Source organism: Pongo pygmaeus, chromosome 9 (assembly GCF_028885625.2).
Source record: "Pongo pygmaeus isolate AG05252 chromosome 9, NHGRI_mPonPyg2-v2.0_pri, whole genome shotgun sequence".
NCBI classification, from domain to species: Eukaryota; Metazoa; Chordata; class Mammalia; order Primates; family Hominidae; genus Pongo; species Pongo pygmaeus.
Window position 1 is genome coordinate 58769764 of NC_072382.2, and position 17924 is coordinate 58787687.

The 17924-nt window shown below is 38.5% G+C and overlaps 1 protein-coding gene across 17 annotated transcripts in view; it reads right to left on the reverse strand.

The window, feature by feature from the left end:
* Positions 1-4458: 4458 nt before the first annotated feature.
* Positions 4459-17924, reverse strand: part of NUCB2 (nucleobindin 2) — a 53626-nt gene continuing 40160 nt past the window's right edge. For 16 of the 17 annotated variants that reach the window (XM_054438770.2, XM_054438774.2, XM_054438760.2 and 13 more), the window contains 3 exons: positions 5674-5844; positions 4990-5071; positions 4459-4565 (listed from right to left, as the gene is read on the reverse strand). In XM_054438770.2, coding sequence (XP_054294745.1) covers positions 4558-4565; positions 4990-5071; positions 5674-5844 — 261 coding nt within the window. In that variant the 3' untranslated portion in view covers positions 4459-4557. Of the gene's footprint in view, positions 4566-4592; positions 5072-5673; positions 5845-17924 lie in introns of those variants that run through there. The other variant, XM_054438759.2, reaches the window with a different exon arrangement.

Consider the following 17924-nt stretch of genomic DNA (forward strand, 5'->3'; position numbering starts at 1 on the left):
CTAGATGACGAGTTGGTGGGTGCAGCGCACCAGCATGGCACATGTATACATATGTAACTTACCTGCACATTGCGCACATGTACCATAAAACCTAAAGTATAATAATAATAATAATAATAATAATAAAAGAAAAAAAAAAAAAGAACTAAGTAGTAAAAAAACAAATAAATAAAAGAAGAAAAAAAAAAAAGAAAAAAAAAATAAAAAGTAGCCAGGCATGGTGGCAGGTGCCTGTAATCCCAGCTACTCAGGAGGCTAAGGCCAGAGAATCGCTTGAACCTGGGCGGCACATGTTGCAGTGAGCCGAGATCGCACTACTGCACTCTAGCCTGGGTGACAGAGTGAGACTCTGTCTCAAAAAAAAAAAAAAAAAAGAAATAATATTCATTCATAAATGCCCAGTACTCAAAAAAAATTATAATTCCTTAATCCATAATTTCAGGCTTAGTCATTGTTTTCTGAATAATATAAATTACATTAGTTTGCTGGAAACTGTGAAATATTTCTACATTAATATCCATCATTTACTTGAGCCAAAAAAGCATTTCAAGAAATTACTCTATGTCTTCCAATTAATTCCTGATTTAACCACAGTTTACCATCTAAAAACGTTTACCCAAAAGAATGTCTTATCAGTTTCATGTCACAGATAGTAGTCATCAACAAAAGGATATTCCAAACCATTTTTCCATATTGCTTATAATTTAAGCAATAGAGATAGAGATTCTATTGCTTATAATTTAAGCAATAGAGATAGAGATTCTATTGCTTATAATTTAAGCAATAGAGATAGAGATTCTATTGCTTATAATTTAAGCAATAGAGATTCTATTCCATTTCTTAAAAAAAATGGCAAGCACTATTACTACATTGAGTGGTTTTTGTAGATTTTTTAAAACTGTATATAAGAATAACTTTTCTAAACTGCTATATTTAATTTTGGGATCCATTATTTAAGTATGTTTGGAGGAATATGCAATGATTATCTAAAAATTTATAAAATAAGGACTAAGAGTTTAAAAATTATTAAATGAAACAATGTAAACTTATGAGGTGCTAGGGTAGCCTTTTTTTTTTTTTTTTTTTTGAGATAGAGCCTTGCTCTGTGGCTGAGGCTGGATTGCAGTGGCATGATTTCAGTTCACTGCAACCTCCACCTCCCAGGCTCAAGCAATTCTCCTGCCTCAGCCTCTTGAGTAGCTGGGACTACAGGTGTGCACCACCACACCCAGGTAATTTTTGTATTTTTAGTAGAGATGGGGTTTCACCATGTTGGCCAGCCTGGTCTTGAACTCCTAACCTCAGATGATCCACTCACCTTGGCTTCCCAAAGTGCTGGGATTATAGGCGTGAGCCACCATGCCCAGCCTAGGGTAGCTTTTAACATCATTCCTATCACACAGAGGTAGGGAAGTTGAACATTGTATTTCCCAACCTCCCTTGCAGCTAGGGTTTCAGATATGATTGGTCCAGTCCATCAGATTCACTCACTTGAGACTTTTACTCAGAGCCAAGTAACGTGGGGACAGAGGCAGGAGAGATGTATCTATTTTTGCTGGCATAAAGCATGGCAGAGGTGGTGTGGCTCTGGAACTGGCGACTGTTCAGCAGGCAGCTTCCTAATCCAGCAGGCAGCTTCTTGATTGTTCTAAAAGCAGCAGCTCCTTCAGCAGCCTACTCTTGTGACATAATTCCTAGAAGCTCAGCCTAGATCTGTTTCTTCAACCCTCCCATTGATTCTGTGATCTATATATACTCATTCATCAATTCCCTTCTGTTTAATAGCTAAAGAAGATTTCATTGCCTGTAGCCAAGAATCTTGACCTATACAGAATTTGGCAGCTAGAAGTAAGGCGCAGCAAGTCAAAGGCCCTAAATCTGGGGTTGGCTTAGTTGAGGAGGTAGGGCTTTGGGCAGTGAGACTTCTTGCCAACAGAAGTCAAGGTGAGGTTGAGACTTCCTGCCAGAGACGAAGGTGGTAGAACTTCAGAGTGCTAGCATGTGTTGGCTGCTTCTTGCCTCTTTTCAGCAAAGCCCTACAAGAGATATGTGACTTGGACTGAGATCAACAAGTCTGCAGTGATGCAAGGGAAAAATAGCTTTGCTGAGAGAATTGCTCTTTGTCTACCATATAAATTGACCAAGTCCCAAATCTGTAGCCCTGAAGAATTGAAAAAGTCAAGTAGTACTGTACTCCAAACTGAAACATTTATAAGTAAAGGCTCTGAGGGAGCTACTAAAACTTTCTCAACCTTTTTTAAGAACCTTCCCTTAAGAATTTTCTGCCAAATAATAGGAGCCATCCTAGGGGAAGAGATCAGATTAAGACTGTTGCCATTCCACGTAAGCCTACAGTCTCAAAGGATCTCAAGGAGGTACCATTCCTGTAAGAACAAAGGGGATGAAGAGCACACAGAGGCCAGCAAGTAAATGATGATGTTCTTTGTTAAAAACAATGTATTTTACCTTGGTTAAAACTGTCCATGGAAATGACTGAAGACAACAGATCAGAAACTTACTAAATTTTTAGGAATCCACTTGGCCAAGAAACAGAACAAAACAACAACAAAAACCCAAACCTGGCCTGCAATAGCCTGTAGCTGTTACGGATCTATACTCTAATTCCCAAGCCTGCCCCTAGACTCACAATTATAGGAAGTAAACTGCTAAGGCTGCACAGCCTCCAAGAAGGGTATACTTTCCAATGCCCATTCGGATTGTGTCTGAAAATTAATGTACAATAAAAACCTCCCAGAAAGTAAAACCAAGGCCCCCTGAGGACATTAGATAAAGGAATTCCTCTCAGAAAGGTGAATCAGGGGTTGCCTGATGGGCAAACCAAGGAATATATTCATGAACTATAGCAGAGAGATTTAATTATTTTTGCCAAGTGGTACTTTCAAATTGCTATGGATCAGTGCCCACTATATTCTATTTCTCCCTCTTTCTAAAAGGTCAATTTTAGGGATCTTGGGCATGGTGGCTCACACCAGTGATCCCAGTGCTTTGGGAGGCTGAGGTGAGAAGATTGCTTGAGACCAGGAGTTTAAGACCAGCCTGAGCAACATAGCAATACTCCATCTCTACAAAAAAAATGTTTAGCCAGGCGTTCGTGGCATGTGCCTGTAGTTCTAGTTACTAGGGGGACTGAGGTGGAAGGATCACTTGAGCCCAGGAGTTCAAGGCTACAGTAAGCTATGATCACACCACTGTACTCTAGACTGGACAACAGAGTAAGACCCTGTCTCTAAAAAATTTAAAAGGTCAGTTTTCCTGCACCTTTGCATTATGCATCTGGTGCTCTCGGGGCAGAAAACTTGTCTTTCAGTTTGTAGGTGGCCAGAACACAAGGAGCCACACCCTAACATGATGGAGGGGACTGTCTCCAGATAGCACGGTCTTTCATCTAATATGCAATAATGGGCTGGATTTCTGGTGGTTTCTCTTCAGAGAGAGAGGGGTGAGTGTTTTCTATCTCGGAAGAAGAAGGTGCACAGAATTTAGGTAGCCAACAAGGCTGGCTGAGGTTAAAATTGAAAGTTGCCTACCAAACATTCCCTCTTCCCTTCTTCCTTAGTAAAAGAATCCAACTTTTAGCTGATCACATTGCCACATGGACTTCTTAGCCTCCCTAGCAGCTAGGTGTGGCCATCAGTGTGACCCAGTTCTGGTCGAGACATAAGTTCAGGTGCTGCTGGTTCTGGAAAATGGCCTCAGGGAAGCTAACTCAAGCAGAGAAAGTCCAGTTTTCTTGCCTTCCCCACTGCCTCCAGGAGCAAACTTGAACAGTGAGAGTAAGGTAATCTGAGGATAAAAATCATGCACTGAGGATAGCAGAGCAGAAAGATAGGAACCTGGACACCACCTACTTCTAGACTTATTTTATGTAAGAAGAAAAACTCCTATTTAGTTTAAACCACTGTTATCTTTGGTTTTTCTGTTATATGTAACAGAACCTAATCTTAAATGATAAAGTATAGAGCGAAATAAAAAAGAATGAAAAATGACTTGAAGTGGTAGCAAAAGTGATTCAGGTGAAGAATTTCTAGCAGTTGAGGTTGCCAAAAATAGAAAAAAGTTACCAGGAAACATAGGGAAACACTATGGCCTTTTCAGAATTGTTAATATCAAAGAGACATTTATTGAAAGAAGGAATGATAAGCACCCATAAAAGAATATCTATGTTTACGAGTAAGTGAGAGCAATCTAATTTAAAAGCAAGAAGCAGAGTTTTCTCACTTAAATAGTTCCTAATAGTTTCACTAAATTCTGGCATAAAGCCACTTAATTAAATCATTAAAGGAGAACAAAAAAAAATAGAAGAGCCGTGTGACTGTGAGAGCAGGGAGCAGACAGTGAGTTTGTTTTCTTCCTGGTTCTGATAGACTTCAATCCTTTAATATCTGTGTCCCAAAAAAAGTGTTTTCATTTAAAAAGTATCTCCCTTTATTTCAAATATGCTTTTAAAATATTTATTGAGCAGAGAAAAAGGAAGGGAGCTAAAAAGATGAAATAGATGTTAACAGCTTTCTTCCGAGTTCTGGTGGACTTCAGACTTTAAATGTCTGTTGGAAAAAAGAAAAAAGTTCTTATTTTAAAAGTATCTTCCTTTATTCTAAATGTTCCTTCATATACAAATATACTTGTTTTAAAAAATATGCTTAGCTAATCATAGATTACAATTTTTAAAAACATATTCTCTGGTAAGATTAATATAATTAGAAGGAATTACAAATAATGTTGAAATAAATCATTTTACCATAAATATGGTTATTAAATTATACAAATGATACAGCACTTAAAATTTGCTGCTACATAAAACTTTTGGAGGTATTTTCATTTTTCTATAATCTAAATTGCTCTAATACCACAAAAAATACACAAAAAATAACATACCATCTTAATGATTTGAAATTATATTTGTAATAAATGTGGACTTCAACGGATACAATAATTTATTTTCCTAAATAATCAAACAAAATTACACACGTGGCTCAAACTTCAATTCTCCAGCTGGCCCTGATGGAGGAATTCCTTGTTGTAATTTTTTTTGTTCCATCTGCTGTATGACCTGGTGAATGGAAAATGAAAGTTAAAAGTATAACTTGATTTTCTATCATATATGTGACCTTTGACAAAGCACAACAAAGTAAATGAAATTGTTTTCTAAAACAAAGATATTCAAACTATAAGATTTAGATTTGACCAGGTGCAGTGGCTCACGCCTATAGTCCCAACAATTTCAGAGGCCGAGGTGGGAGGATCACTTAAGGCCAGGAGTTTGAGACCAGCCTCGGCAACACAGTGAGACCTGGTCTCTACAAAAAATATTAACATTAGCCAGGAGCACTGGCATGCACCTGTAGTCCTAGCTACTGGGGAGGCTGAGATGGGAGGATCACTTGAGCCCAGGAGTTTGAGGCTGCAGTGAGCTATGATCACAGCACTATACTCCAGCCTGGGAGACAGGCTGTCTCAAAATAAAATAAAATGAAATAAAATAAAATTTAGATTAATATTCCACAAAACAGTTTTAAAGTATTAAAATTTAAAATACTATAGTACAGCTATAGCAGTGTACTACAGTACAATGAAATATGTTACAAAAACACAGGCTTTTAACAAAGCACCTAATATCTTTTTTAATGCCATAATCTTTTGACAAAATGCCACCTGATGATATTCCAGCTTCTGAGCCTCCAGTTGATCATGCTGACGTTGTAGCTCTTCTTTTTGTTTCTGAAGCTCATCTGCCTTCTTCTTAAGTTCATTTTCTTGTAAAGCAATAATATTTTCATATTCTTTTAGTTCTTCCTCTGTGAAGAACTGTTGCTGATCTAATGTCTAAAAGAAAAAAAATGAGGAAAGAATAATCTCAAAACTACAACAATAAAGTCTGATTTAGCTTTAAAATTCTATGGTTAGCAAAGTATAAAAGAGTATCTATAGGATTATGCCTTTGGAGGTAAGAAGGAAGGGGAAATAAGTAATATATATTTATGTACTCATTTGAACAAAAGGAAAAACAAGAAGAGAAACTCAGAGATTCTCTTCTGGGATTGACGACTAAAGGCAAAGAGTGAGAACTGGGTAGAAGAGGCAAAGAGAACGTGGGAAGAGAAATAAAATTTGTCATTCCCCCCAACCCTCACTGAAACACGAAATTTTAACAGCTGTCTGCACACAGAAAAGCACAAGAAGCAAACATCAGGTGAGCACTCACAGTACCTGGTTTCAACTTCATATCACCTACAAAGACATTGAGAAGGGCAAAAGAGACAGTCTTGAATCACCTATGCCACCTCTCCCCCATCCCCTCGCAGCAGACCTGCAGCACAGAGAGTCTGTGCCCTCTGGGGAGGGAGCATAGCGACTGGGGGACTTTACATTGAACTCAGTGCTGCCCTGTCACAGCAGAGAATAAAGCTGTGCTGGGCTCCACCACTGCCCATGCACAGGAGCATTTGAACCAGCCCTAGCCAGGGAGAATCACCCATCCCAGCAATGGGTACTGAATTTCCTGGCAAGCCTCACCATGCGGGCTGAAGTGCTCTGGGGTCCTAGGTAAACCTGAAAGGCAGTCTAGGAAAGGAGGACTGTAATTCCCAGGCAACTCCTAGTGCTAGGCTGGGCTTAGAGCCAGTGAACTAGGGTAGCAGGTGACCAGGGGAGATACCAGCTGGTGAGGCTAAGGGAATGCTTGTGCTACCCCTCCCCCAACCTCAGGCAGTGCAGCTTGTGGCTATGAAAGTGACTCCTTTCTTGAGGAAAGGAGAGGAAAAAGTCAAGAGGGCTTTGTTTTGCATCTTGGATACCAGCTAAGCCATAGTAGGATAGGGCACCAGGCAGAGTTGTGAGGCCCTGATTCCAGGCCCTAGCTCCCAGGTGACATTTCTAGACATACCCTGGCCCAAAAGGAAAACTGCTGCCTTAAGGGAGCAGTCCTGGCAGGCTTCATCGCTTGCTGAGTAAAGAGCCCTTGGGCCCTGAATAACCAGCGGCAAGACCCAGGGAGTACGCTGTGGGTCTTGGACTCTGAGACGTGCTGGCTTCGGGGTGACCCAGCACATTCCCAGCTGTAGTGGCTATGGTGAGAGACCCCTGTTTGAGGAAAGCAAAGGTGATTTTGTCTTGCACCCTAGGTACCAGCTCGGCCACAATGGGGTAGAGCAACAAGCAGGCTTTTGGGGTCCCCGAGTCCAGGCCTTCGCTCTTGGACAGCATTTCTGGACTCGCCTTGGGCCAGAGGGGAGCCCACTTCCCTGAAGGGTAAAGGCCTGGCAGCATTTACCGCAAAGTGACAGAAAAGCCCTTGGGCTTTCAGTAAATATCAGCAGTGGCTGGCAGAACCCCATGTGGACCAGAGGTGGTGGTGGTAATTGCCACAGGGACAGGGTCCTCTGCCTGTGGAAAGAGGAGTGAAGAGCAGGAAGGCTTTTGTATCGTGGTTTGAGTGTCAGCTTAGCCGCAGTAAAATTGAACATCAGGTAAACTGCTAGGGTTTTTTACTCCATTCCCTGGCCTCCAGACACTATCTCTGGACACACCCAGGATCTGGGGGAACTCGCCACCATGAAGGAAAGGGCCTTGGGCAAGGCCCAGTACCATGTTGGCTTCAGGCCTGACCCAGCACAGTTCCATCGTGATGGCCATAACGGTACTTTGCATCACCACACCTCCAGTTCCAGGTGGCCACACCTCCAGTTCCAGGTGGCTCAGCACAGAGAGAGAGACCATTTGTTTGGAAGAAAGTAAGGGAAAAGAACAAGAGTCTCTGCCTGGTAATCTAGAGAATTCTTCCGGATCTTAACCAAGACCACCAAGGTGGTACTTTTAAGAGTCTGCAAAAATCACAGAATTACTGGACTTTGGGCCCAAGTCCCGTGGAATACCTGGAAAGCTTTCCAAAGAAGGACATGCACAAACAAGCCCAGAGTGTGAAGATTACAATAAGTATCTAACTCTTCAATGCTCCGATACCAACAAACATCTACACACATCACCACCACCCAGGAAAACATGACCTAACCAAATGAATTAAATAAGGCACCAGGTTCCAATCCTGGAGAACCAGAGATATATGTCCTGGAGAACCAGAGATATATGACCTTTCAGATACAGAATTCAAAATAGCTGTGTTGAGGAAACTCGAAGAAATTCGAGATAACACAGAGAAGGAATTCAGAATTCTATCAGATAAATTTAACAAAGAGATCAAAATAATTAGAAAGAATCAAGCAGAAATTCTAGAGTTAAAAAAATGCAACGGACATGCTGAAGAATACATCAGAGTCTCTTAAGAGCAGAACTGATCAAGCAGAAGAAAGAATTACTGAGCTTGAAGACAGGCTATTTGAAAATACAGAGGACACAAAGGAGAGAGAATGAAAAACAAAGCATGCTTACAAGATCTAGAAAACAGCCTCAAAAGGGCAAATATAGGAGTTTTATTGGCCTTAAAGAGGAGGCAGAGAAAGAGATAAGGGTAGAAAGTTTATTCAAATGAATAATATCAAAAATATTTCAACATTCAAGTGCAAAAAGGTTATAGAACACCAAGCAGATTTAACTCACGTCACACTACCTCAAGGCATTTAATATTCAAAATACCAAAGGTCAAGTACAAAGAAAGGATCCTGGCCAGGTGTAGTGGCTCACACCTGTAATCTCAGCACTTTGGGAGGCAGAGGTGGGCAGATCACTTGAGACCAGGATTTCAAGACCAGCCTGGCCAACAAAGAAAAACCTCATCTCACCTAAAAATATAAAAATTAGCCAGATGTGGTGGCACACACCTGTAATCCCAGCTGCTCGGGAGCCTAAACCACAAGAATCACTTGAACCTGAGAGGCAGAAGTTGCAGTGAGCCAAGATCACGCCACTGCACTCCAGCCTGGGTAACAGAGCAAGACTCTGTCTCAGGTGGCAGATTTTTCAGTGGAAATCTTATAGGCCAAGAGAGACTGATATGAAATATTTGCAGTACTGACAGGAAAAAAAATTTTTACCCTAGAATAGTACATTCACTGAAAATATTCTTTAAGCATGAAGGAGAAATAAAGACCTTCTCAGATAAACAAAAACTGAGGGATTGCATCAACACCAGACCTGTCCTATAAGAAATGTGAAAGGTAGTTCTTCAATCTGAAAGAAAAGGATGTTAATGAGAACAAAGAAATCATCTGAAGGTACAAAACTCACTGGTAACTGTCACAGAAAAACAAAGAATAGTATAACACTGTAATTGTCATATATAAACTTCTCTTGACTTAAGTAAAAGACCAAACAAGGAACCGATCAAAAATAACTAAAAATAAATAAAATAATAACTACAACTTTTCAAGACAGGTAATAAAATAAGATATAAAAAGTACAGCCGGGTGCGGTGGCTCATGCCTGTAATCCCAGCACTTTGGGAGGCCGAGGCAGGCAGATCACTTGAGGTTGGGAGTTCGAGACCAGCCTGACCAACATGGAGAAACCTTGTCTCTATTAAAAATACAAAAAATTAGCCGGGTGTGGTGGCACATGCCTGTAATCCCAGCTACTCGGGAGGCTGAGGCAGGAGGATCACTTGAACCCAGGAGGTAGAGGTTGCGGTGAGCTGAGATTGCACCATTACACTCCAGCCTGGGCAACAAGAGCAAAACTCCATCTCAAAAAAAAAAAAACAAAACAGTAACAACGAGGCCGGGCACAGAGGCTCACACCTGTAATCCCAGAACTTTGGGAGGCTGAGGCGGGCGGATCACCTTAGGTTGGGAGTTCGAGACCAGCCTGACCAACATGGAGAAATCCTGTCTCTATTATAAATACAAAATTAGCTGGGCATGGTGGTGCATGACTATAATCCCAGCTATTTGGGAGGCTGAGGCATGAGAATCACTTGAACCCAGGAGGCAGAGGTTGTGGTGAGCCGAGGTTTTGCCATTGCACTCTAGCCTGGGCAACAGAGTGAAGCTCTGTCTCAAAAATAAATAAATAAATAAATAAATAAATAGACAAATAGACAACATGCTAGGTCACAAAACAAGTCTTATAACATTCAGCTGAGCATGGTGGCTCATGCCAGTAATCCCAGCACTTTGGGAAGCCAAGGTGGGCGGATTACTTGAGGTTGGGAGTTCAAGACTAGCCTGGCCAACATGGTGAAACCCCATCTCTACTAAAAATACAAAAGTTAGCTGGGCGTGGTGGCATGCACCTGTAATTCTAGCTACTTGGGAGGCTGAGGCACAAGAACTGCTTGAACCTGAGAGGCGAAGTTGCAGTGAGCTGACATAGTGCCACTGCCCTCTAGCCTGGGCAACAGAACAAGACTTTGTCTCAAAAAAAAAAAATTCAAAAAATAGAAATAATATCAAGCATCTTCTCTGACCACAATGGAATAAAACAACAAATCAATAATAAGAGGAATTTTGGAAACTATACAAACGTGGAAATTAAACAATATGCTCCTGAATAACCAGTGGGTCAATGAAAAAATTAAGAAGGAAATTGAAACATTTTTTGAAACAAATGATAATGGAAATACAACATACCAAAACCTGTGGGATAAAGCAAATGCAGTACTAAGAGGGAAATTTATAGTTATAATTGTCTATATCAAAAAAAGAAGAAAAATCTCAAAATAAATAACCTAATAGTGCATCTTAACTAGAAAAGCAAGAGCAAACTGAATCCAAAATTAGTAGAAGAAATGAAAAAATAAAGATCAGAGCAGAAATAAATGAATATAAAATGAAGAAAACAATACAAAAGATCAATGAAACAAAAAGTTGGTTTTTTGAAGTTAAACAAAATTGACAAACCTTTAGCCATACTAAGAGACAAAGAGTGAAAACCCAAATAAATGAAATCAGAGATGAAAAAGGAGACATTACAACTGGTACTGCAGAAATTCAATGGATCCTTAATGGCTACTATGAGCAACTATATGCCAATAAATTGGAAAATCTACAAGAAATGGACAAATTCCTAGACACATACAAACTACCAAGATTGAATTCGGAAGAAATCCAAAACCTGAACAGACCAGTAACAAGTAATGAGATCAAGGCCATAATAAAAAGTCACCCTGCAAAAAAATGCCCAGGACCCAATGGCTTCACTGCTGAATTCTACCAAACCTTTAAAGAAAAACTAATGCCAATCCTACTCAAACTATTCCAAAAACTAAAGGAGGAAGGAATACTTCCAAACTCATTTGACTAGGCTTGTACTGCCCTGATACCAAAACCAGACAAAGTCACATCAAAAAAAGAAAATTACAAGCCAATAGCTCTGGTGGATATTAATGCAAAAATACTCAACAAAATAATAGCAAACTGAGTTCAACAATACATTAAAAAGATCATACATCATGGCCAACTGGGATTTATCCCTGTGATGCAAGGATGGGTCAACATACACAAATCAATATGATATCTCATATCAACAGAATGAAGAACAAAAACCATATGATCATTTCGATTGATGCTGAAAAAGCATTTGAAAAAATTCAACATCCCTTCATGATAAAAACCCTCAAAAAATGGGTATAGAAGGAACATACCTTGATATAACAAAAGGCATATATGACAGACTCACAGCTAATATCATACTGAATGGGAAAAACTGAAAGTCTTTCCTCTTAGATCTGGAACACAACAAGGATGCCGGCTTTCACCACTGTTATTCAATGTAGTACTGGAAGTCCTAGCTAGATCAATAAGACAAGAGAAAGATATAAAGGGCATCCAAACTGGAATGGAAGAAGTCAAACTATCCTTGTTTGCAGATGATATGATCTTATATTTGGGAAAAACCTAAAGACTCCACACACAAAAAAACTATTAGAACTGATAAATTTAGTAAATTTGCAGGATACAAAATCAACATACAAAAATCAGCAGCATTTCTATATGCCAACAATAAGCAATCTGAAAAAGAAATTTAAAAAGTAATCCCATTTATAATAGCCACAAATAAAATTAAATACCTAGGAATTAACCAAAGAAGTTAAGATCTCTATAATGAAAACTATAAAACACAGATGAAAGAAATTGAAGAAGACATCAAAAAATGGAAAGATATTCCATGTTCAAGGATTGAAATAATCTATGTTGTGAAAATCTCCATACTCCCCAAAGCAATCTACAAATTCAATGCAGTCCGTATCAAAATACCCAATGACATTTTTCACAGAAATAGATAAAACAATCCTAAAATGTATGTGAAACTACAAAAGACCTAGAATAACCAAAGCAAAAAGAACAAAACTGAAGGAATCACATCATTTGACTTCAAATTATCCTACAGAACTATAGTCACCAAAACACAATCGTACTGGCATAAAAACAGACATACAGGCCCAGTGGAACAGAATAGAGAACCCAGAAACAAATCCACTCACCTACCGTAAACTCGTTATTGAAAAAGGTGCCAAGAACATACATTGGGGAAAATACAATCTCTTCAATAAATGATGCTGGAAAACTGAACATCCATATGCAGAAGAATGAAGCTTCATACCTATATCTTGCCTTACACAAAAATCAAATCAAAATGGATTAAAGACTTAACTCTAAGACCTCAAACTATCAAACTACTATAAGAAAACATTGAGGAAACTCTCCAGAACATTGACCTGGACAAAAAATTCTTCAGTAATACCCATAAGCACAGACAACCAAAGCAAAAATAGACAAATTAGGTCACATCAAGTAAAAAAGCTTCTGCAGAGCAAAGCAAAAAATCAACAAAGTGAAGGGATAACCCACAGAATGAGAGAAAATATTTGCAAACCATGCGTCTGACAAGGGATAAATAACTAGAATATATAAGAGGTTCAGACAACTCTATAGGGAATTATCTAATAATCTGACAAAAATGGTCAAAAGATTTGAGTAGACATATCTCAGAAGAAGACATAAAATGGCAAACAGGCATATGAAAAAGTGCTCAACATCACTGATCATCAGAGAAACACAAATCAAAACTACAATGAGATACCATCTCACCCCAGTTAAAATGGCTTTTATCCAAAAGACAGGCAATAACAAATGTTGGCAAGGATGTGGAAAAAAGAGAACCCTCGTACACTGTTGGTAGGAATGTAAATTAATACAACCGCTATGGAGAACAGTGTGGAAGTTCCTCAAAAAATTAAAATAGAGTTAACATATGACCCAGCAATCTTAATGCAATCTTAACCCAAAAGAAAGGAAATTGGTATATCAAAGAGATATCTGTGTTTCCATGTTTGTTGTAGTACTGTTCACAATAGCTAAGATTTGGAAGCAAGCTAAGCACCCATCAACAGATGAATGGATGAAGAAAATGTGGTACTTATACACAATGGAGTATTATTTCAGCCATAAAAAAAGAATGAGATTGTCATTTGCAACACCATGGGTAGAACTGGAGGTCATTATGTTAAGTGAAATAAGCCAGGCACAGAAAGACAAATATCACATGTTCCTACTTATCTGTGGGATCTAAAAATCAAAACAATTGAACTCATGGAGATAAAGAATAGAAGGATGGTTACCAGAGGCTAGGAAAGGTGTGGAGCTGGGGAGTGGTGGGGATAGTTAATGGGTACCAAAAAAAAATAGAATGAATAAAACCCAGTATTTCATAGTACAACAGGGGGACTATAGTCAATAATAATTTAATTGTACATTTGAAAATAACTAAAAGAGTATAATTGGATTGTTTGTAACACAAAGGATAAACGGTTGAGGGGATGGATACCCAATTTTCCATTATGTGATTATTACACATCACATGCCGCTACCAAAATATCTAAGTACCCCATAAGTATATATACATACTATGTATGCACACACAACAAATTTCACTTATTAAAAAAATAAAGAAAAAACTTGTCTGAATACACCTTCTTTGTATAGATTCAATTTGTGGAAACGTGTTAATGTTTCACATACTCAAGAAAAGAAAATTAAAATCCACAAGACAGGAAAATCCTAAAACTTGAATAGAAAAACAGAAGTAAATAAATAGTACTTTTATTTTAAATGAATAAGATAACCCACAGAACGGGGAGGGAAAAAATGAACTAACCCAAGTAATTTTTGATCATAGTATTTGTACAATATGCCCTCACGTTAAAAATAACAACAACAAAATCTTTTTTATTTTTTTGAGGCGGAGTCTTGCTCTGTCATCCAGGCTGGAGTGCTGGGGTGCAATCTCAACTCACTGCAACCTCCGTCTCCCAGGTTCAAGTGATTCTCCTGCCTCAGCCTCCCGAGTAGCTGGGATTACAGGAGTGCACCACTACTCCCGGCTAATTTTTGTATTTTTAATAGAGACAGCATTTCACCATGTTGGCCAGGTCTGATATCAGGTGATCCTCCCACCTCGGCCTCCCAAAGTGCTGAGATTACAGGCATGAGCTACTGTACTGGCCCCAACAACAACAAAATCTAAACAAAATTTAAACTCTTATTTTACAGAGGCATGGATTAGTATTCTGAAACTTCTTGTACATTCTAGGATTGAGTGAATAAATGAAATATTTTTAAGGAAAAGGGAGTTAGGTTTTGCATAAAGTATGGCAAAAGATAGAATGCTAAGTTGAAATCAAAGTTGTGGCACATATGTTCATTGCAGCACTATTCTCAATAGCAAAGACATAGAATCAACCTAAATGCCCAACCTAAGTGAGTAGATAAAGAAATGTGGTACATATACACCATGGAATACTATGCAGCCATAAAAAAGAATGAGATCATGTCCCCTGCAGGAGCATGGATGAAGCTGGAGGCCAGTATCTTTAGCAAACTAATGCAGAAACAGAAAACCAAATACTGCATGTTCTCACTTATAAGTGGGAGGTAAATGATGAGAACACATGGACATATAGCGAGGAACAACACAAACTGGGGCCTATAGGAGGATAGAGGACAGGAGGAGGAGGATCAGGAAAAATAACTAATGGGTATGATGGCTTAATACCTGGGTAATAAAATAATCTGTAAAACAAAACCCCATGACACAAGTTTATATATATAAACTATATAATAAACCTGCAAATGTACCCCTGAACTTTAAAAAATTAAAATGAAACAAAAAGAAATCAAGAGTTGTTGGATTGCAACTGGAGATATCAGTGTAAATTCATGAGTTTTAATATATATTGATAGATACGTAGAAATGAATATTAATGTGTATAGGTGTGTATATGTGTGTATGTGTGCACGTATGTGTGTACACATCTATATTATATACATATTCTTTTAATTCCCCAGCTCTGTCATCTGACAAGACATTGGAAGCAATGACACTACAGTAGCAAGGGGAACATCCAGGGCCCAGATCTTGGTCTGCAGGGCTCCTCAGAAAAATGGGTCATTCTGGGTTGGGTCAGGGAAAGGATAAGGTAAGCCTTGAACATCCTGATTGACACTAAAAGTAAGGAAGTCCCCCAAAGAATGATTCGGACATGTCAGAAGGACACAAAAGCCAGTCTGAAGAAACTCTCACTGGCCAAGTCTGGGACAATTTGAGTATGGAAATATGATGGTAAAGATTAGAGCTTATTGAATAAAAGAAGCCACGAGTCTACACTGATATAAGTAGAAGGTCAAGGGGAAGGAACAGTTTTTCATTACAGTAGAAAGCCAGCTAACAAATGTAGAAGGGATGATCAAGTTAGAAAATCTCCATTTGTCAACCATCACAGTAATAACTCTAGCTAGAATCATCAATGGACATGAATAATAATACATTCACATATTCTCGAAGTATTTAAAATTTTTTTTTTTTTTACTTTTAGAGACAGGGTCTCATTACATTGCCCAGACTGGTCTCAAACTCCTGGGCTCAAGTGGTCCTCCTGCCTCCTAAGTAGCTGGGCCTACAGGTAGGCACCACCATGCCCAGCTCTGATATGTTTAAAGAGTGAACACGTTTTTAATGGTGGAAATATAAATTGGTGTAAGTCTTTTGAAAAGCAATTTTGCAAAAGAATTCGCCCTTCTCTCTCCCTCTACTTATATCAGTGTAGACTCGTGGCTTCTTGTTTTATTCAATAAGCTCTAATCCTTATCATCATTATTTCCACGCTCAAATTGTCCCAGATTTGGCCAGTGAGATTTTCTTCAAACTGGCTTTTGTGTCTTTGTGACATATCTGTATCATTCTTTAGGGACTTCCTTACTTTCAGTATATCAAGATGTTCAAGCCTTAAAAACAGCCTTAAAAGATATTCCCTGGGTCCTGGTAATGCTACATTGAGAATCTACCCTATAAAACCACCCTAATCCCATAAAAAGCTTTATATAAAAATGTATTTGTAGCAGCATTTTCTTTTTAAAATAGCAGTAAAAAATGAAATAATCTAAATGTCAAACCCTAAAAAAATGTTTATATACCTCCATAGCTTTTAAAATAAGGCTTACAAATATTATGTGAAAATACTTTTGATATAATGTTGAATGAATTTTTTTTTTTTAAAGCTGACTTCTGTCTGGGCACGGTGACTCACATATGTAATCCCAGTACTTTGGGAGGCCAAGGCAGGCAGATTGCTTGAGCTCAGGAGTTCAAGACCAGCCTGGGCAACATGACAAGATCCTGCCTCTACTAAAAATACAAAAAAAAGATCCAGGCATGGTGGTGCATGCCTGTGGTCTCAGCTACTCAGGAGGCTGAGGTGGGAGGATCACTTGAGCCCGGGCAGGTTGAGGGGGATGGGGGCAGAGGTTGCACTGAGCCGAGATCACGTCACTATACTCCAGCCTGGGTAACAGAGCAAGACCCTGTCTTTATGTTTCTTAAAATTATTTAAAAAAAAAAAAAAAAAAAAAAAGCTGACTTCTTTCCAGGCACAGTGGCTCACACATTTTGGGAGGCTGAGGCAGGAGGATTCCTTGAGCCCAGGAGTTCGGGACCAGCCTGGGCAATACAGTGAGACCTGGTCTGTATTTATAAAATAAAAAAACAAAAACTGACTTCTGATTCTCTCACTATGGTGGGCTAGACAAGATACTTTTTAAAATGCAAAAGGTAAAATAATAACTTTACATCAAAAAATCTGGTAGACACCAACCTTAACAAAATGATCAAAGCTACCATTACCAGTTATGGAGATCATCAACATGTGCCTTCTAATAGGATACACTGAGCATCTCTTCTGTGGTATTCAAGGGACATTGTATAACATAATAGTCTATAGTCTGTCCTCTTGATTGTTTCAGATTGAAGGAGACTAGAAAGACATTACAACTGAATTCAATGTATCATCTTGGATTTTCTTTTGTTATAAAGGATATTATTGGGAAAATTGACAAAATCTCACTAAGTCTAGAGATTGGAGAAGAGTATCATATGTGTAGTATTGATAATTTTACTATGATTATATAAGGTAAATCCTTGTTTGCAAGAAATATACACTCAAGTATTTTAGATTAAAGTGGCATGATGTGTAATTTACTCTTAAGCAATTCAAAACTTTATATATATGTACACATACACATATGTTTATATATACATACATATACATACGTATATACATTACAACATAATTATATGTTTTATATACACACACATAGAGACTAAAAATAGGAGAGAAAAAGAAAGATAAAGCAAATGTAGTTAAATCTGGTTGAAATGTATTCAGGGATTTCCTGTCTATTCCTGCAACTCTTGTAAATCTGAAATTATGTCAAAATTTTAAAAGTATATAATTATCTATTGATCTTCTAGTCTACCAGATGCACTAAAGGGAATGTAGATTCAAATAATCTTAGCATTCTTCTTCTTCACCAAAGTCAAGAAACATTTCAAATGTTAGACAAAAACCCAATACAAAAAGAGGCTGACTTTTCTGATGTCAAACTAAAGGGGCCAACTGTCCCAATTTGCCCAGAAATGTCTGGCTTTAGCAATGAAAAGTTCCACATCCTTGGAAATTC